The 16,715-nt window shown below is 40.9% G+C and overlaps 1 protein-coding gene across 1 annotated transcript in view; it reads right to left on the bottom strand.

Moving 5' to 3' along the window:
* Positions 1-11,664: 11,664 nt before the first annotated feature.
* The window catches only part of CARD6 (caspase recruitment domain family, member 6), a 23,665-nt gene continuing 18,614 nt past the window's right edge, over positions 11,665-16,715 (bottom strand). The window contains exon 3 of the mRNA XM_006875403.1: positions 11,665-13,841. Coding sequence (XP_006875465.1) covers positions 11,665-13,841 — 2,177 coding nt within the window. The remainder of the gene's footprint in view (positions 13,842-16,715) is intronic.

Below are 16,715 nucleotides of genomic sequence, written 5' to 3'. Positions count from 1 at the left end.
TTGAAAGATTTCAATTTTTATTCCATAAATTCCTGGTGCCTTGTTCTTTGCTAATTCCTTCAGTGCACCTTGGACTTACTGGCTCTTGATCATATGCTACCTCTTGAACCATTTTCTTTGGTACAATGACTCTGTGTATTCCTTCCATCTTATCTTGATGCTTTCTGCATCATTCAATAATTTGCCCAGAGAATCTTTCAATAACGAAAGTCGAGGCTTGGATTTTTTTCTTCAGTTCCCTCAGCTTGAGAAACTAAGTTATCTAGTATGGCTAAATAGAAATACCACAAGTGAAAAGCATTAAAAAATAAATTTATCCTTTCACAGTTTAGAAAGTTACAAGTCTGAATTTAGGACATCAGTTCTAGGAGATGACTTTCTCTTTCTGTCATTTCACAACTTAAGAGGAAATTCTCATCTTCTTTAGCATTTGTCAGCCTGGCAATCCTTGGAGATCTCCATGTGTCTTAAAATCAATCTTCCCCTTGGTCTAGGAGTTTCTCGGTATAGGAATCCTGGGTCCAAAGGACATGTTGTGCTCCCACTCTTTGTTCTTTATGGCTGTCAGGTCTCTCTCTCTGCTTCCTTATTTTGTGGCTCCATGTAATAAGCACTGGACTGTGAACTCAAGGTCCATGGTTCAAATCTGCCAGGTGCTCTGAGGGAGAAAGATGAGGTTTTCTGCTCCTGCAAATTTAAAGCCTAGGAAAGCCTCTATAGAGTCTCTATGAGTCAAGATTATATTCTGCCTGTTTAACATAATTGACTCTAATCATGCCTAATTAGCATACTAGAAGTTGAGATGTAAACCTCATAGGATAATTATATCAGGTCACAAAACAGAGGACAATTATGTAATATTAAGAATCAGGACCTAGTCAAACTGACACGTATTTTAGGAGGTCGCAATTCAATCCATAACACTTGATAGCAAAAATGAAGAAGCCTCTCAACAAGACGGGTTGACACAGTAGCTGCAACAATGGGCTCAAACATGGCAACATGGTGATTGTGAAGATGAGCAATACTTTGTTCTGTGTATTGATACAACGGCACCTAACAACAACGTTTAGCCAAATTTCTTCAGTATTACAAATAATTTAATATAAATTAGTTAAGTTTATTGAATTTTAATTCATCATTTTTATAGATAACAGAGTTTTATCTAAGCAAATGGAGCTTACCAAGATAGTTGACTTAATTACCCTAAATAACCAGAGTTGTCTGTTCAGCAGGCTAATGTTGGACCAGAAACTTTTGCTCAGGGTGCCTCTGGAGCAGCAAACATCTAAGACAATCTTTCTTGTAATGTTTTGGCCATTTGAGTCATATTTTATAGTCACCACAACTATTGTTCCATCACTCATCTGTCAGTTTGTCGTACTGTTGTGGCTTGCAAGTTGCTGTGATGCCGGAAGCTATGCCACCAGTATTTTAAATACCAGCAGGGTCACCCATGGTGGAAAGGTTTTAGATGAGCTTCCAGACAAAGACAGACTAGGAAAAAGGAGTGAGGAATTACTTCCAAATACTTAGTCACTGAAAACCTTATGACTAGCAGAGAAACACTGTTAGATATAGTGCCAAAAAATGAGCCCCTCAGGTTGGAAGTCACTCAAAAGGCCACTGGGGAAGACCTGCCTCCTCAAAGTCGAGTTGACCATGATGCCATGAACGGAGTAAATCCCGTGGGAATAAAGCTCACAGCACCTTCATATGCTGATTGGGGAACAACTCAAAATGAAGAGAAACATCTGTAAACATCCATTAATAATCAGAACATGGAATGTGTGAAGTATGAATCTAGGAAAATTGGAAATTGTCAAAAATGAAATAGAACACATAAACATTGATATCTTAGGCATTAGTGAGCTGAAATGGACTGGTCTGCTATGCCAGGAATGACAAATTGAAAAGGAATGATGTTGCATTCATCTTCAAAAAGAGCATATCAAGATCTGTCATGAGGTACAACGTTGTCTGTGAAAGGATAATATTCATGCACCTACAGGGAAGACCAGTTAATACCATGATTATTCAAACTTATGAATCAACCACTGAAGTCAGTGAGGGTGAAGTAGAAGAATGCTACCAACTTCTTCAATCTGAAATTAATCAAACATGAAATCAAGATGTATTGATCATTACTGGTGATTGGAATGCAAAGATCAGTAGTTGGAAAATGTGGCCTTGGTAATAGAAATGATGGTGGAGATCGCATGATAGAATTCTTCAAAACGAATGATTTCTTCACTTCAAATACCTTTTTTGACTGCATAAGTGACAACTATACACATGAGCCTCAGCAGATGGAAAGCTCAGAAATCAAATTGACTACATCTGTGGAATGAGAAGATGAAAAACTCCATATCATCAGCCAGAAAAAGGCCAGGGGCAGATTGTGGAACAGACCATCAATTGTTCATATGCAAATTCAGACTGAAGCTGAAGAAAATGAAAACAAGTCCATAAGAGTCAAAATAGGACCTTGGATATATCCCACCTGAATTCAGAGATCATCTGAAGAACAGATTTGACACATTAAACACTAAAGACAGTAGACCAGAAGAGTTTTGGGATGACATCACGAACATCATACATGAAGAAAGCAAAAAGTCATTAAGAAGACAAGAAAGAAGGAAAAGGTCAAAATGGATGTCAGAAGAGATACTGAAACTTGCTCTCCCACGTAGACACACTAAAACAAATGGAAGAAATGAGGAGGTACAAGTGCTGAACAGAAAATTTCAAAGGTCAGCTAGAGAAGACAAAGTCAAATATTACAACAAAGATCTGGAGTCAAAAACCAAAAAGGAAAAACACGCTCAGCTTTTCTCAAACTGGGGGAACTGAAGAAAAAATTTAAGCCTTGAATCATTATTGAAGGATTCTCTGGGCAAATTATTGAATGATGCAGAATGCACCAAAAGAAGATGGAAGGAATACAGAGTCACTGTACCAAAAGGAAATGGTCGATGTTCAACCATTTCAAGAGGTAGCATATTATCAAGAACCAATGATACTGAAGGAAGAAGTCCAAGGTGCAGTGAAGGATTTGGAAAAGAAAAGGGCTCCAGGAATTAATGGAATACAAATTGAAATCTTTCAAGAAAGTGAGGCGGCACAGGAGGCACTCACTCATTTATGCCAAGAAATATGGAAGAAAACTATTTGGCTGACTGATTGGAAGAGATCCATATTTCTGCCCATTCCAAAGAGAGGTGACCCAATGGAATGCAGAAATCATTGGACAATATCTTTGATATCCCATGAGAGTAAAGTCTTACTAAAGGTAATACAGAAATGGTTGCAAGCATACATTGACAGAGAACTTCCAGAGGTTCAAGCCGGATTCAGGAGAGGATGTGGAACAAAGGATATCATTGCTGATATCCAATGGGTCTTGGCTGAAAGCAGAGAATATTAGAAAGATGTTTACCTGTGCTTTATTGACTACGCAAAGGCTTTCGATTGTGTGGAACATGACAAGCTAGCGACAATATTGCAAAGCATGAGTATTCTGGATCACTTAATTGTGCTCATGAGGAATCTGTACCTGGACCAAGAGGCAGTTGTTCGAACAGAACATGGAAACACTGAATGGTTTAAAATTAAGAAAGGTGTGTGACAGGGTTGTATTCTTTCACCACACTTATTCAAGCTGTATGCTGAGCAAATAACCCAAGAAGCTGGGTTCTATGAAGAAAAACATGGCATCAGGATTGGAGGAAGACTCATTAACAACTGGCGATATACAGATGATACAACCTTGCTTGCTGAAAGTGAAGCGATCTTAAAATATTTACTGATGAAGATCACAGACCACAGCCTTCAGTATGGATTGCATCTCAATGTAAAGAAAACAAAAATCCTCATCAGTGCACCAATAAACAACATTCTTACATACGGAGAAAAGATTGAAGTTGTCAAGGACATCTTGGCTTCTTCTTGCATCAACTATCAGCAGTCAAGAAATCAGACAATATATTGCATTAGTCAAATCTGCTGCACAAGACCTTTTAAAAGTGTTGATGAGCGAAGATGTCAGCTTGAGGAGTAAGGTGTGCCTGACTCAAGCTATGGTATTTTCAATAATCTCATATGCATGTGAAAGGTGAACAGTGAATAGGAAAGACCATAGAAGAATTGATGCTTTTGAGTTATGGTGTTGGAGGAGAATATTGAAAGTGCCATGGGCTGCCAAAAGAACCAATAGGTTCATGTTGGAAAAAGTGCAGCCAGATTGTTCTTTGGAGGCCAGGGTGGCCAAACTTTGTCTCTCATACCCAGACATATTATTAGAAGGGACTGGTCACTGGAGAAAGATATCATTTTTTGGTAAGATGGAGGGTCAGAGAAAAAGAAGAAGACCCCCAACGAGATGGATTGCCAAAGTGGCAGCATCAATGGGCTCAAGCATGGAAACAATTGTGAGGTTGTTCCAGGACCGGGCAATGTTTCGTTCTGTTGTGCATAGGGTCACTATGAGTCAGTACTGACTCGATGGCACCTAACAACAACAAGATTGTTGTTATTGCTGTTAGTTACAACTCATGGCAACCCCATGTGTGCAGAGTAGAACTGCACCACAGGGTGTCCAAGCCTGTGGACCTTTTTGAGCCAATTACCAGCTTGGTCTTATAGGATCCACTTGTTGTTGTTGACTGCTATTGATTCATTTCTGACTCATAGGCTTTCCAAGGAGAAGTTGGTGAGTTTGACCCACCAACCTTGCAATTAAAACCAACCTTATGATCTAGTGCATTATCCCACAGTGCCACACCAGGACTCCATAAGGTTCTCCTAGGTGGATTCAAACCACCAGCCTTTAGGCTGATAGCTGAGCATTTAATCATTTGCACTACACTGGGACTCTTAACTCTACAACTTAAGACATTAAATCATTTTCTTCCAAGAATAACAGTTAAAGGCAAAAAAGGTAAATACTAAAGCATACACAATCCTGCAATAACGGTAATAGTAACAATCTACAAATGGATACATAGATAAACATACATGCCAAACAGGTGTGGGAAGGCAAATGGACTATATCCACAAATTTGGCGTGTGTGTATATGTGCTGCAAATATATCCATGTATGTAGTAGAGCATACAGAGGACAAAGTTATAAAAATATCTTGGCCATAACCAAACACCTTGAGGGTGGGGACTTCTGGTTCTTCTCTGGCCAGGCAACTCAGGTAGGAGAGGCTTTGGGGAAAAGGGGGGGTGGGGGGGTGGGGGGGTACTCTCACAAAGGAAACCTCCGCGTAGCAGACAGACAGCTTTCAAAGTATCATAAGACCTTGGGCTTCAACATTCTGAACACACTTTTTCAAAAGATCACATTGCTGAAGAATTACTGGCATTTTGAGCTTTCGCCTGCCCACATTCAGCTCCCGCTCCAGCGACTGCCACCGCCCCCTGCAGAGCTTAGAGGGCGGGGCTGGAGCCAGCCCGTTCAGACAGCAGCGCTTCCAGTAGAGGGGAAGCATAATCAAACAAAGCCGCAGGAGCCAACATAGCCCCACCCAAAGGGTCTCCTTGCCCTAGTGTGGAATCTTGGCGTGGATATCAGCCAACTCAGCGTACCCACGGTACAGAGAGAGGGAGAGGTACAGCAACTTATTGACGACATTTTTGACATCATCAGACGTGGATGCCACCCGCCCGTGGCCACCCCCTCGCCCCACCCCCCACACGGCCCAGGCCCACCTGCCGCCTGGCTGCCAAGGCCCAGGCCCACCCACCAGCTGCCGCCGCTGCCTAGGCCCACCCACCTGCCGCTTATCTCTTGATCATATTAATAATAATTATAATAAAATAAGAATAATCATGCCCAATAAGAAACAATTAACATTATCGAAACATGTCCAAAAGCAGAAGAGAGCAGCAGATGCAAATGAGCTGGAGACAACAAAGGCTTTATAGAGGAGGAGGAGCAGGTTCTGGATATGCCTGAGAGGGAATTCAGAAGACTGATATGGAAACAAATTCAAATACTCCGAAAAGGGGTCGCGGAAAGTACTGCAGAAACAATCAAATAGGATTGACACAGCATTGGAAACAATTCAAAACATACAAAAAGATGTCCAGGTGATCAATAACAAGATATCAGAAATAGACAATAGGGGAAAGGAGCAGACTAGAAGAGATGGAAGCCAGAACTAGCAAACTAGAAGACAAATCTCTCAATATTGCCAAGATAGAAGAGCAAGCAGTTAAAAGGATAAAACAATCTGAAGGGAGTCTAAGATTCATGCTGGATAACATGAAGAGGAATAATGTAAGAATTATTGGCATTCTGGAACAAGAAGAATCAAAGAAATCCACAGAGACTATAGTTGAAGAGCTTCTGGAAAAAAACTTCCCTAACATCTTGAAAGATGAGAAGATAAACATTCAAGAAGCCCAACATACCCCAGGAAGGATAGACCACTAAAGAAAGTCTCCAAAACATACAATAATCAAGCTCTCCAAAATCAAAGACAAGGAAAGAATACTAAAAGCAGCCAGGGAGAAGAGAAATATAACTTATAAAGGCAAGCAAATTAGATTAAGCGCTGACTATTCAGAACAAGCCATGCAGGCAAGAAGGCAATGGGGAGACATATACAAAATCTGCAAGAAAAAACTGTCAACCAAAAATCGTCTATCCAGCAAAACTATCAATCAAATACGATGGTGCGATCAAAACATTCCAGGATAAACAGAATCTGAGGGATTTTATCAAAACCAACCCAACACTTCAAAACATCCTAAAGGGAGTTCTGGGGACAGAGAACCAACAAGAACAGATGACAAACAGAGATTGACAGGAATGTCAACACCACCTGGAACACAGCCAACAGAAAGCAGAGTCCAGAACAGAATGAGGCTACATCAACAAACTCAAGGGAGCCCAGAGATCAACCGAAGGACATAAACATATCAATGTCAAAGAAGGAACAAACGCACCAACAGAAACCCAGGTGGTGGGGATGCCAGGTAAATTACAGGTTACAATGGAGTATCCTAAATGCAAAGAAAAGTTAGTAGACTACAAGTTAACCCCAAAAAAGTTAACACTCCACAATGTATCATAAAAACAAATCCCCAAACAGAACAAGCGAACAGAGAAACTAGGAAGAAACCGACCAGAATCAACTCAAAAAAACACAAACCCAATACAAGAAGGAAAACAGAACTAAAGAATGAACAACACTGCAAAAAAAGTAACATAATGACAGCAATCAATTCACACTTATCAATAATTACATTGAATGTCAATGGATTGAATGCAACAGTGAAGAGACAAAGCGTGGCAGAATGTATAAGAAAACAAGATCCATCAAAATGCTGCCTGCAAGAGACACATCTTACACACAAAGACAGAAAAAAAGACTAAAAGTCAAAGGATGGAAAAAATTTTACCAAGCCAACAGCAGCAATAAACAAGCATGAGTGGCTATACTATTCTCCGACAAAGTAGACTTTAAGATAAAAACTAGCATAAGAGACAAAGAAGGACACTATCTCATGATCAAAGGGTCAATTGAGCAAAATGACATAACTATAATAAACATATATGCTCCCAACGAAAGAGCACTAAGATACATGAAGCAAACCTTAATGGAATTGAAGAAAGAAATAGATAAATCCACAATTATAGTAGGAGATTTCAACACACCACTCTCAAAAACGGATAGAATAACCAGAAAGAAATTTGACAATGCTACAGAGGAACTTAACAACACAATCAACCAACTCAACCTCATAGATGTATACAGAGCATTCTATCCAACAATGGTACAATACACATTCTTTGCCAGTATGCATGGAACATTTTCCAGAATTGGCCATGTGTTAGGCCACAAAGCAAGCCTCCATAAATTCACAACCATCAAAATTCTATAGAGCATCTTCTCAGACCACAACGTTATAAAACTAAAAATCAACAATAAGAAGGAGGGTTTAAAATTTCCTAATACATTTTATGAAGCAAGTATAATCCTCATACCCAAACCAGGGAAGGACATCACTAAGAAAGAAAATTATAGACCAATATCCCTCATGAACATAGACGCAAAAATTCTCAACAAAATCCTAGCCAACAGAATCCAACAGCACATCAAAAAAATAATACATCATGACTAAGTAGGTTTCATAAAAGGGATGCAAGGATGGTTCAACATCAGGAAAACAATCAGCGTAATCCATCATATAAATAAGAAAAAGAAAAAGAACGACATGACTCAGAAAAGGCATTTGACAAAATCCAACATCCATTCCTGATAAAAACACTCAACAAAGTAGGAATTGAAGGGAAATTCCTCAACATAATCAAGAGTATATATACAAAACCAAGAGCCTACATCACACTCGATGGAGAGAAACTGAAAGCCTTCCCCCTGCGAACAGGAATCAAACAAGGATGCGCTTTATCACCACACCTATTCAATATTGTGCTGGAAGTTTTAGCCAGAGCTATACGGCATGATAAAGAAATTAAAGGCAACCAAATTGGCAAAGAGGAAGTGAAACTAGCCTTATTTGCAGACAATATGATCCTATACATAGAAAATCCCAAAGACTCAGTAAAAAAAACTATTAAACCTCATAGAAAGATTCAGCAAAGTGGCAGGGTATAAGATCAACATATAAAAATCAAACACCTTGAGGGAATGAGTTGCTGGGCCTTGGGCTCAGGACCATAGGCTCAGGGGACATCAGTGGTATAACATAGTCCACAAAAATAATGTTCCACATCATACTTTGATGAGTAGCAACTGGAATTTTAAAAGTGTTAGTGTGGCCATCTAATGTGCAACTATTGGTCTCTCACTGCCCAGAGCAAAGAGGAATAGACAAAATTAAAAACACATGGAAATAATTAGCCAAAAAGGACTAATGGAACACTCGAGCCTCAGCCCCCACAACCCTAAGACCAGATGAACTAGATGGTGCCTGGCTTCCATTACCAACCACTCTAATTGGAATCACAATAGAAGGTACTAGATAGAGTGGAAGGAAAATATCAATGAAAACTCAAAATCTAGTCTTTTAGAGACTGATGGAACCCCCAAGACTATGGCCTTTAGTTACCCTTCAAGTCTGGAACTGAACTAAACCTTATGGCTCAATTTACAGCCAAACAATAGACAAGCCTATAAGGTAAAGAATAACACCAGAGATACACACTTCTTAGAACAATCAACCATATGTGATCAAAAAGGCTGCATTTGACCAGTGACAAAGTTCAGAACACAAGAAAGATGAGTGGAAACAGGAAGCAAAAGAAAGAAGTAGGATGAGTGCAGTTACACTGTGGTACAATCAATGAAAAATTAGTTCACTCTGTAAACTTTCTCTCAAATCACAGCAAAAGTTTTCAAAAATCCATTCTCAGTGGATAAAAGAGGGGAAATAATGTAGAGATGCTTGGCTGTCTTTTGAATCTTGGTTTCCCTTGCTTATTATTGTAAAATAGACACTTGAGGGGAAGAGAAAAGAATAGCCAGAAACATCACCATAGAAAGCCTGTAAGTCCATCTTCAGCCTATAAATGATTGGAACACTAAAATGGGGCTAGGACTTGCCCAGTGAAGGAGGCTTCTGCAGAGCCTTTGCATCACATAAGACCATAGGTGGAATCCTGATTCCCATCCAGAATCTTCTGCGGTGGGAAATTTCCACTTGAAAGGACAAGCAGACCAGCCTAGAGTGGTTAGAAGAACAGAAGATACTTCTTAGAAAAAGACCAGCAGGAAAAATAAAAAAACAATAATGGCAGTCTGATTGACTACTACAAAAACAAGCAAGTTATTCACCAGGGAGCCATCTCAGCAAGTGGTTGGGTTCTATTAGGGCAAACCCCGCTTCTAAGACTGAGATTCAAGGTGAATAAATGAGCAGGCATGTGGTCTTGCTGGTGACCACGTTGGTCTACTGATAAGAAGAAGTGGGGGGGGGGGGAATAGCAATGAAGTTGTGAACTAAGTCCAACCATGTTCAATAGACTCCTGTCAATCTGGATTGAGACCCAGTTGGCTAGCAGTATGGCAAGACATGGGGACTCCTGGGCCCAGAGACAGGGACATGGCCACAGAGGACTAGAGCAGAAAGTGAAGTGTCCATCTGATATGAAGTGAGGGGAGATGCATAAGAACACCCATACTTGCAAATAGTACCCACTTGACCTGGCGTCAATGGCTGGATGATCAAAACTCAATTAGAGGAAGAAAGAAGAAGAAAAAAAGAGTAATCAACTTGACCCATACTCATTGATGTAACAGCTCAAAAGAGGGAACGAATCTTTACAGCAAGAATCATTCCCACCCTCTCAGTACACAGAGTTGACAGGAATGGGCAACTTAGACATTGGCTGCCCAAAACGGGTGGGGGGTGGGGGAGGCAGGGGCACTACAAAGGCGTGAAGTGACTGGCTTACAAGCTTTCAATAGGGAATCTAGTTTCAGAGGGTGCAGGGGAAGGCAGAATCCCCACTGAGTGATTTCCAACATGTCTGGACGGGGCTATTGCAAGGAGATGAGGAAAAGACTCTTGTAGTTCAATAGTGAATAATTGCTTTCAGGACTGATTAAGTGTATTGCAAATGTAAAGGTAGATGTTTTGTAACAAAAGGAGGGGAGTGGTTGATCTTGCAGTCCAGGGGCACAGGACCCTGGGACCATCAAGGGAAAAGATCAGAGTGCAGGACCCTATCTAGAGAAGCAGTGATGCCAGAAATGGAGGTAGAGATGATGACGTAGAGAGATGGAGTGGCTGGAGACTCTGGACTCAGGGAGGGAGAGGGTCTGTGTGTTGATGGCTGGGGGCAGGCATGTGGGGTGTACTCTTTGCCTGTTTGAATGATTATATATTCCTGAGTGCTTCAGTGTACATTTAAAAAAAAACAGAGGGAATGGAAGCAAATGCTGTTGAGTGATGATGCATGGAGGGGATTGGAATCATTGCAATGAAACGAAATATGATAGGATGAATGTAAAGCTGATGTTCTCCCATGTTAAAAAAAAAAAAAAAATCCATTCTTTTCTAAATGAGGTTGTCTCAGAACCCCCATCGCTGGATTCCACTTATGCATTACGTAAAACTTGGTCTTGGAAGAAGTACAGTCAGAATGTTCCTAAGTAGCAAAAATGGTGAGACTTTGTCTCATGCACTTTGGACATGTTATAAGGAGGGGCGAGTCCCTGGAAAAGGACATCATGCTTGGTTAAGTAGAGGGTCAGTGAAAAACAGGACGACACTCAAAGAAATGGATTGACACAGTGGCTGTCATGATAGGCTCAAACATAACAGTTGTGAGGATGGTGCAGGACTAGGCAGTGTTTTACTCTAATTCACATACAGTTGCTATGAATCAGAACTGACTCATAGTACCTAATAATAACAACAAAACTCAAGGACAATGAACTAATTTATTTACTGTTGGATTCTATTCTTAATTTCTTCATATTGTCCCTTTCAGTTAAAATACCTCTAAGAGATATTTTATATATTGTAATGATAGTCGATCAGTCTTTGTGTATCTTTTTGTCTGTATCGTGTTAAGGGCAGTGGTCTTTTACCATCATTGAAACTCTTTAGGTTACTACATGATAATAATGGCCTGGGCAAAAGCAGTCTTTCATAGGTCTCTGCAATAAGCACCTTCAAGCTCTCTCACTTTCTGGAACTTACTCTTGAGTGGCATACCTTGGCCTGTGAAGACCTGGCCTGGGATGCCTTAGGCTGAGATGGTCTGGGCTGATGGGACTTAAATTGGGTACACTTAGGCTGAGAGGGTAAGGACTGGGGGGCTTTATGTTGAGAGGCCTGGGACTGAGTGGGTTTGGACTGGGGGTCTTTAGGTTGAGAGGTCTTTGATTGAGTGGGATTAGATTGAGAATATGCATGTTGAGAGGGTTTAGGCTGGGAGTACTTGGGTTGACTAGATTTGGGCTGAAAGTTAGTGGACATGGGATGGGATTTTGTTTGGAAAGCTGGATCCGAAGGCCTTCTCTGTGTCCTATCCTGGGATCTTTGCTGAGAAACAGATCTTATGGACTTTTGTGGGGTTCCTGTTGGTTGAAAGGCTTGGTGATGCGGATCTTTTATACAGGATGTTGTTCTCATGTGGTTTCCAGTTGCTGCAGATTGCCGTGTTCCCCGAGCACGGGGTGGCCCTGGATGTGGCTTTCTAACGCCTCCTGGTAGCTGTGAGCCAAAAGCTCCCATTGGTTTTGGTCTTTCAGGCCAGGCTTGTATATGCTTAAAAATAGGTCTTGGTTGCCTCTCAAACATTCCAGTTGTTGAAAACTTCATGAACCTTTCACCTGAATAAAATCTTTGGGGCTGGAAGTATTGTAGACCAAATCCTTTACCTTGACTATGGGCCCTTGTATTATGAAAGACCAAAGGACGGACCCACTTACATCTCTGCTCTAACCAAAAGTGGGAGCCCATAAGCCAGGGGGGTCTCAAGGAAGCCTGGTTAAAGTTACCTCCAATTCTGGGTAGTAACGGTGAGGAGATTTGTGGAGGAGGCATGAATCCTGGGACGGAGTAGATGTTCTGAGGATTCTGACATATAGCTCCAGGTTCTCTTGTAGGCATTTGAGCTGGGGATTTTGGTTGACTATGTCTTTGTTTTCTCTCACTTTCAGCTGTTCCAGTCATGTTTTCCCCAGGAGAAACTTGAATTCCTTGAGTGTCCTCATAGTCTTGGTCTACTTGGATCCCCAATTCCCTGGCCAGGAAAGCCATGTCCTCCACAGACACGTATCTGGGTTCAGAGCACATCACCTCCTGGAGGGCCACTTGAAGGCACCCCATGTCCTTCCCTTCATCCTCAGCTTCCTCCCCCTCTAAAAACAGTATCTGTGATGGCTTCAACTCTAAGATCCTCTGAAAAATATGGGCCTCTTCATTCTCCCTGGCCTGGGGACTGAGGACAAAGTAGCATCTTTCAATGGTACCTTTTCCTAAGAACCTTAGCAGATTCCATTCCTTCTCACCTAGGTAGTCACTGAAAAAAAACACAGCTGAAGAAACTTCCATCAAAAAACCAAACTGTGTCCAAAAACTTTCTAGGTCTCCACGAAGGTTGGCCACAGCAATGGACTTCTGGATAAAACTAGAGTTTTCCTTCAGACTATCACCATCAGGAAAACACCAAGTTATCTCAACCAGGCCATCAGAGATTTGCCGAGGAGGCACCAAAACAGGTGAATCCTGGTGAAGGAAGATTTTGTGTGATCTCATTTGGGCAGTGTTAAGGAGTTTGTTGAGGATTCTGGTTTTGGAGAAACTACAGGACTGTAAACGAACAAAAGAGATGACAGGCATCTTGATGTGAGCCAGGAAGTCTTCTGTGTCCTTGGCAGGACCCCCTGAACGCTGGACTGACTGCTGTTTCACAATGTCCTTCATGGCCCCCAGCATTAAGATGCTTCTGTTGTTTTCTGCATCTGGCAGTAGCAGGGGAAGAGCAAAATGGCATAGATACATATTTGACATGAGTTCACATTGCAAAGAGCTATGTGAACACAGCATGGTGGCACAAAGAACATCAAGGGGATTAATGGACTGGATGTCTCTAAGTTCCAAATTTTCCATTTCAGTCAGCAATTCCCCCTCGCAGTCCTCACTCAGAACCCTGTGCCTGACAATTGAATCTCTGGCTGTCACATCTAGTGCTTGAACTTTCATCAGGAAATCCCAAACTAAATCTCCAGGATTCTCAGGTGTCCACTTATATTCATGGTTTAAGGAGAATTGTTTCACAAGATCTGGCAGAAGCTTTCTGCTCCTATTCAAGTTCAGGTATGACAGGACGTCTTTAAACACTTTTTTTCTTTCTGTTGGAGAAAAGATAATCAGTGAATGTCACGTTTAGAGTCTAAGCTATCCTCAAAGACTTTTAAAATCAAATAAGTAAATGACCTCATTGCAAAAAGATCAAGCAAAAAGTCCTAGAACTTTCCTTTCCCTGCCAAACCCACTTCACTTCTAAGAGTTATGTTGATATGTTTGTTTCTCATCCTTTTTCTACACAGGTACATATATATACATACATATGTAGGAATATATAATTGTGTTCAATTGATGTTATTTGATTTTTACATAAATTATATCCTACTAAACAAATGATTCTTCAACATCTTTTCACCTACTAGTATTTCTAGAAAAATCTTCTAAGTCTATAATTTTATCCATCATGTGGTATTATATGGTTTTTTAATGAAACCAAAAAAACAACCCCACTGTTGTTGTTGTTGTTGTTAAGTGCTATCAAGTCGGTTCCAACTTAGAGTGACCCTGTATAGGGTTTCTCAGGAGCAGCTGGTGAGCTTGAACCACTGACCCTGCAGTTCAAACTGATCTTACAGTTTAGCACATTAACTTGGTGACCCATGAGCCATTATTTTGTAATCATTGTCTAATTACCTTTTAAGGAGCCCTCTGGTGCTGTGAGTTATGCATTCAACTGCTAACTGCAAAGCTTACAGTTCAAACCCACCAACCACTCCATGGGAGAAAGATGAGGCAGTCTGCTCCCATAAAGATTTATAGTCTCAGAACCCCTATATAGGATCGCTGAGTCAGAACTGACTAGATGGCTCTGGTTTTTTGTTTAATTGTGTATCAATGACCATTTAAATCAGGGGTGGGAAACTTTTTTTCTGCCAAGGGCCATTTAGATAGTTAAAACATCATTAGCTGGCTATACAAAATTATCAACTTTAAAATTAGCATGCTATAGTTGATCAAACATTTAATTAACATACCCCAAATGTGAGTCCTGGTGTGGCACCGTAGGATAAGCAGTTAGGTTCAAGGTCGGTTTGAACCACAAGGTTAGCTGTTCAAACTCACCAGCTGCTCCTCAGAAACCCTACATAGGGTCGCTATGAGTCAGAACAGACTTGACAGCACTTAACAACAACAACAATAATGTGATGGCTGGAACTGTAGTAACCTTGGCAGGGGCAGACCAAATGATTTCATAGGCCGTATACAGCCTGCAGGCTGGACGTTCCCCACCTCTGATTTAGATGGTTCCTTTTCTGTTGTAGTGAATCTTTATATGGAGCAATTTAAAACTGTGCTAACATGTCTCATTGTACACATGTGTTACGACGTCTCTAAGTTAACATTGATTTCTTTCTGAAGTTTATCTACTACTAAATTTTGGAATAACTAAAGATTTTATTTCCATGGAAGTTTTGTCAGAATTTATACCTTACCACTTGTTTCTTTCGATCTCCCATTTTCTAAAGTATCTTTTAGCTACTTGTTGTACATACAGAGACGGTACTTAGTAAAGGAACAGATCCCAATGGAACATGACTGATGGCAAGCTAGCAGAAGCTGTTTGTATCCATCTCTAAAAGTGACTTAAGAGAATCTATAGAAGTGAAAGAAAAGTAAGCATTTCAGAAATTAACAAAAGTAACTAAAATAAACTCTTGGGTAGTGAAAGAGGTACTTAAACTGAAATAGATGCTAGAGCAAGACAGTGAGGGAGAAATGGCTATTAATATGAACAGGTCCCAAATGAGTCAGTAAGAGGATAAGTTGTAGGAAAATTTTAAATTCTCTTCTTACCCATCTCCTACTGTCCTTTAAGACAACCATTCCTTGCTCCTTCCACACAGAAAATGGCACCAACACAGTCAAGGTCAGAGGCGTGTTGACAAGATAATAGAAACATAGGACAGTGTAAACTGTTAACATGATTAACTGCAAACTGGAAGACTGGAGGTTTGAGGAGAACAAACAAGATGGTGGATCGAGTGGAAGTGCAGTGAGGAGCTCCATTGGCAACAACACAGAATACAGGACCAAGCAGGCTCAGGGGATGGTCCCAGAACTCTGAACCACATATAAAGGAATGTTGAGAAGGTTGGAAGGCTTACAGTTAGGGGGATTTATAGCAGAAGCAAGAAATCCATTGCTTTCTAATTCAAGACACTCAGCTGCTCCAGGAGCCACCATCTTGGGTGAAACCAAGCCAGGGAAGGATCAGAGCAGCCATGGACACCTGACAGAACTGTGGAGACAAAGGTATGGACATTCTTTTCTTTTGGTATATGTTTATTGGTCCCTTGCTGTCTGCACACCTCGATTCTGGCAACTATAGGGGTGCCTGAGCTAGTGGACAGCCCCACCCTCAGAGGGTTCTACTACGCATGCACACAGATTGCCTCAAAATTTAAAGAGACAGTTTCCACTTAAAACCAAACGGCCACAGCCAGCCCTGAACTATTTATAACTAGAAAAAAGCCCTGAACAGGGATTGTGGAGAGGGGCAGCCAGACAAAAGAGGAAATAGGCCAAAAATTGAACCCTAAGTTACGTCAAAATGACCAACAATGGCATCTTGAAATTTCTCAAGAAGAACAGTGAAAAGGGAAGCCCATTTCCTGATCACATCTTCCTGGAGGCAATCAGAAAGCATTAAAAAATGCCAAAATACACACCCATCTAACTAGTAAGGCCACAGATAACCACTGAATATGCCCCAAAACTGAAGCAGATGACCATATCTGCACATGTCCAGAAACGAGATAAAGTGACTGAGGCAAATGAGCTGGAAGTACACCTACACTCATGGGCAGGCTTTGGAAATGCCTGAGAAAGAATTCAGAAAAAAAGATTATAAAATGTATTAAAACACTATACAATGGAGTTGAGAAAAATAAGGAAGAAGTCAGGAAAGTGCTACAGGA

The sequence above is a fragment of the Chrysochloris asiatica genome, unplaced genomic scaffold (assembly GCF_000296735.1).
Source record: "Chrysochloris asiatica unplaced genomic scaffold, ChrAsi1.0 scaffold00325, whole genome shotgun sequence".
Classification (NCBI taxonomy): domain Eukaryota; kingdom Metazoa; phylum Chordata; class Mammalia; order Afrosoricida; family Chrysochloridae; genus Chrysochloris; species Chrysochloris asiatica.
The sequence above is the reverse complement of the archived record's forward strand: the minus strand, read 5'-3'. Positions and strand labels throughout refer to the sequence as shown.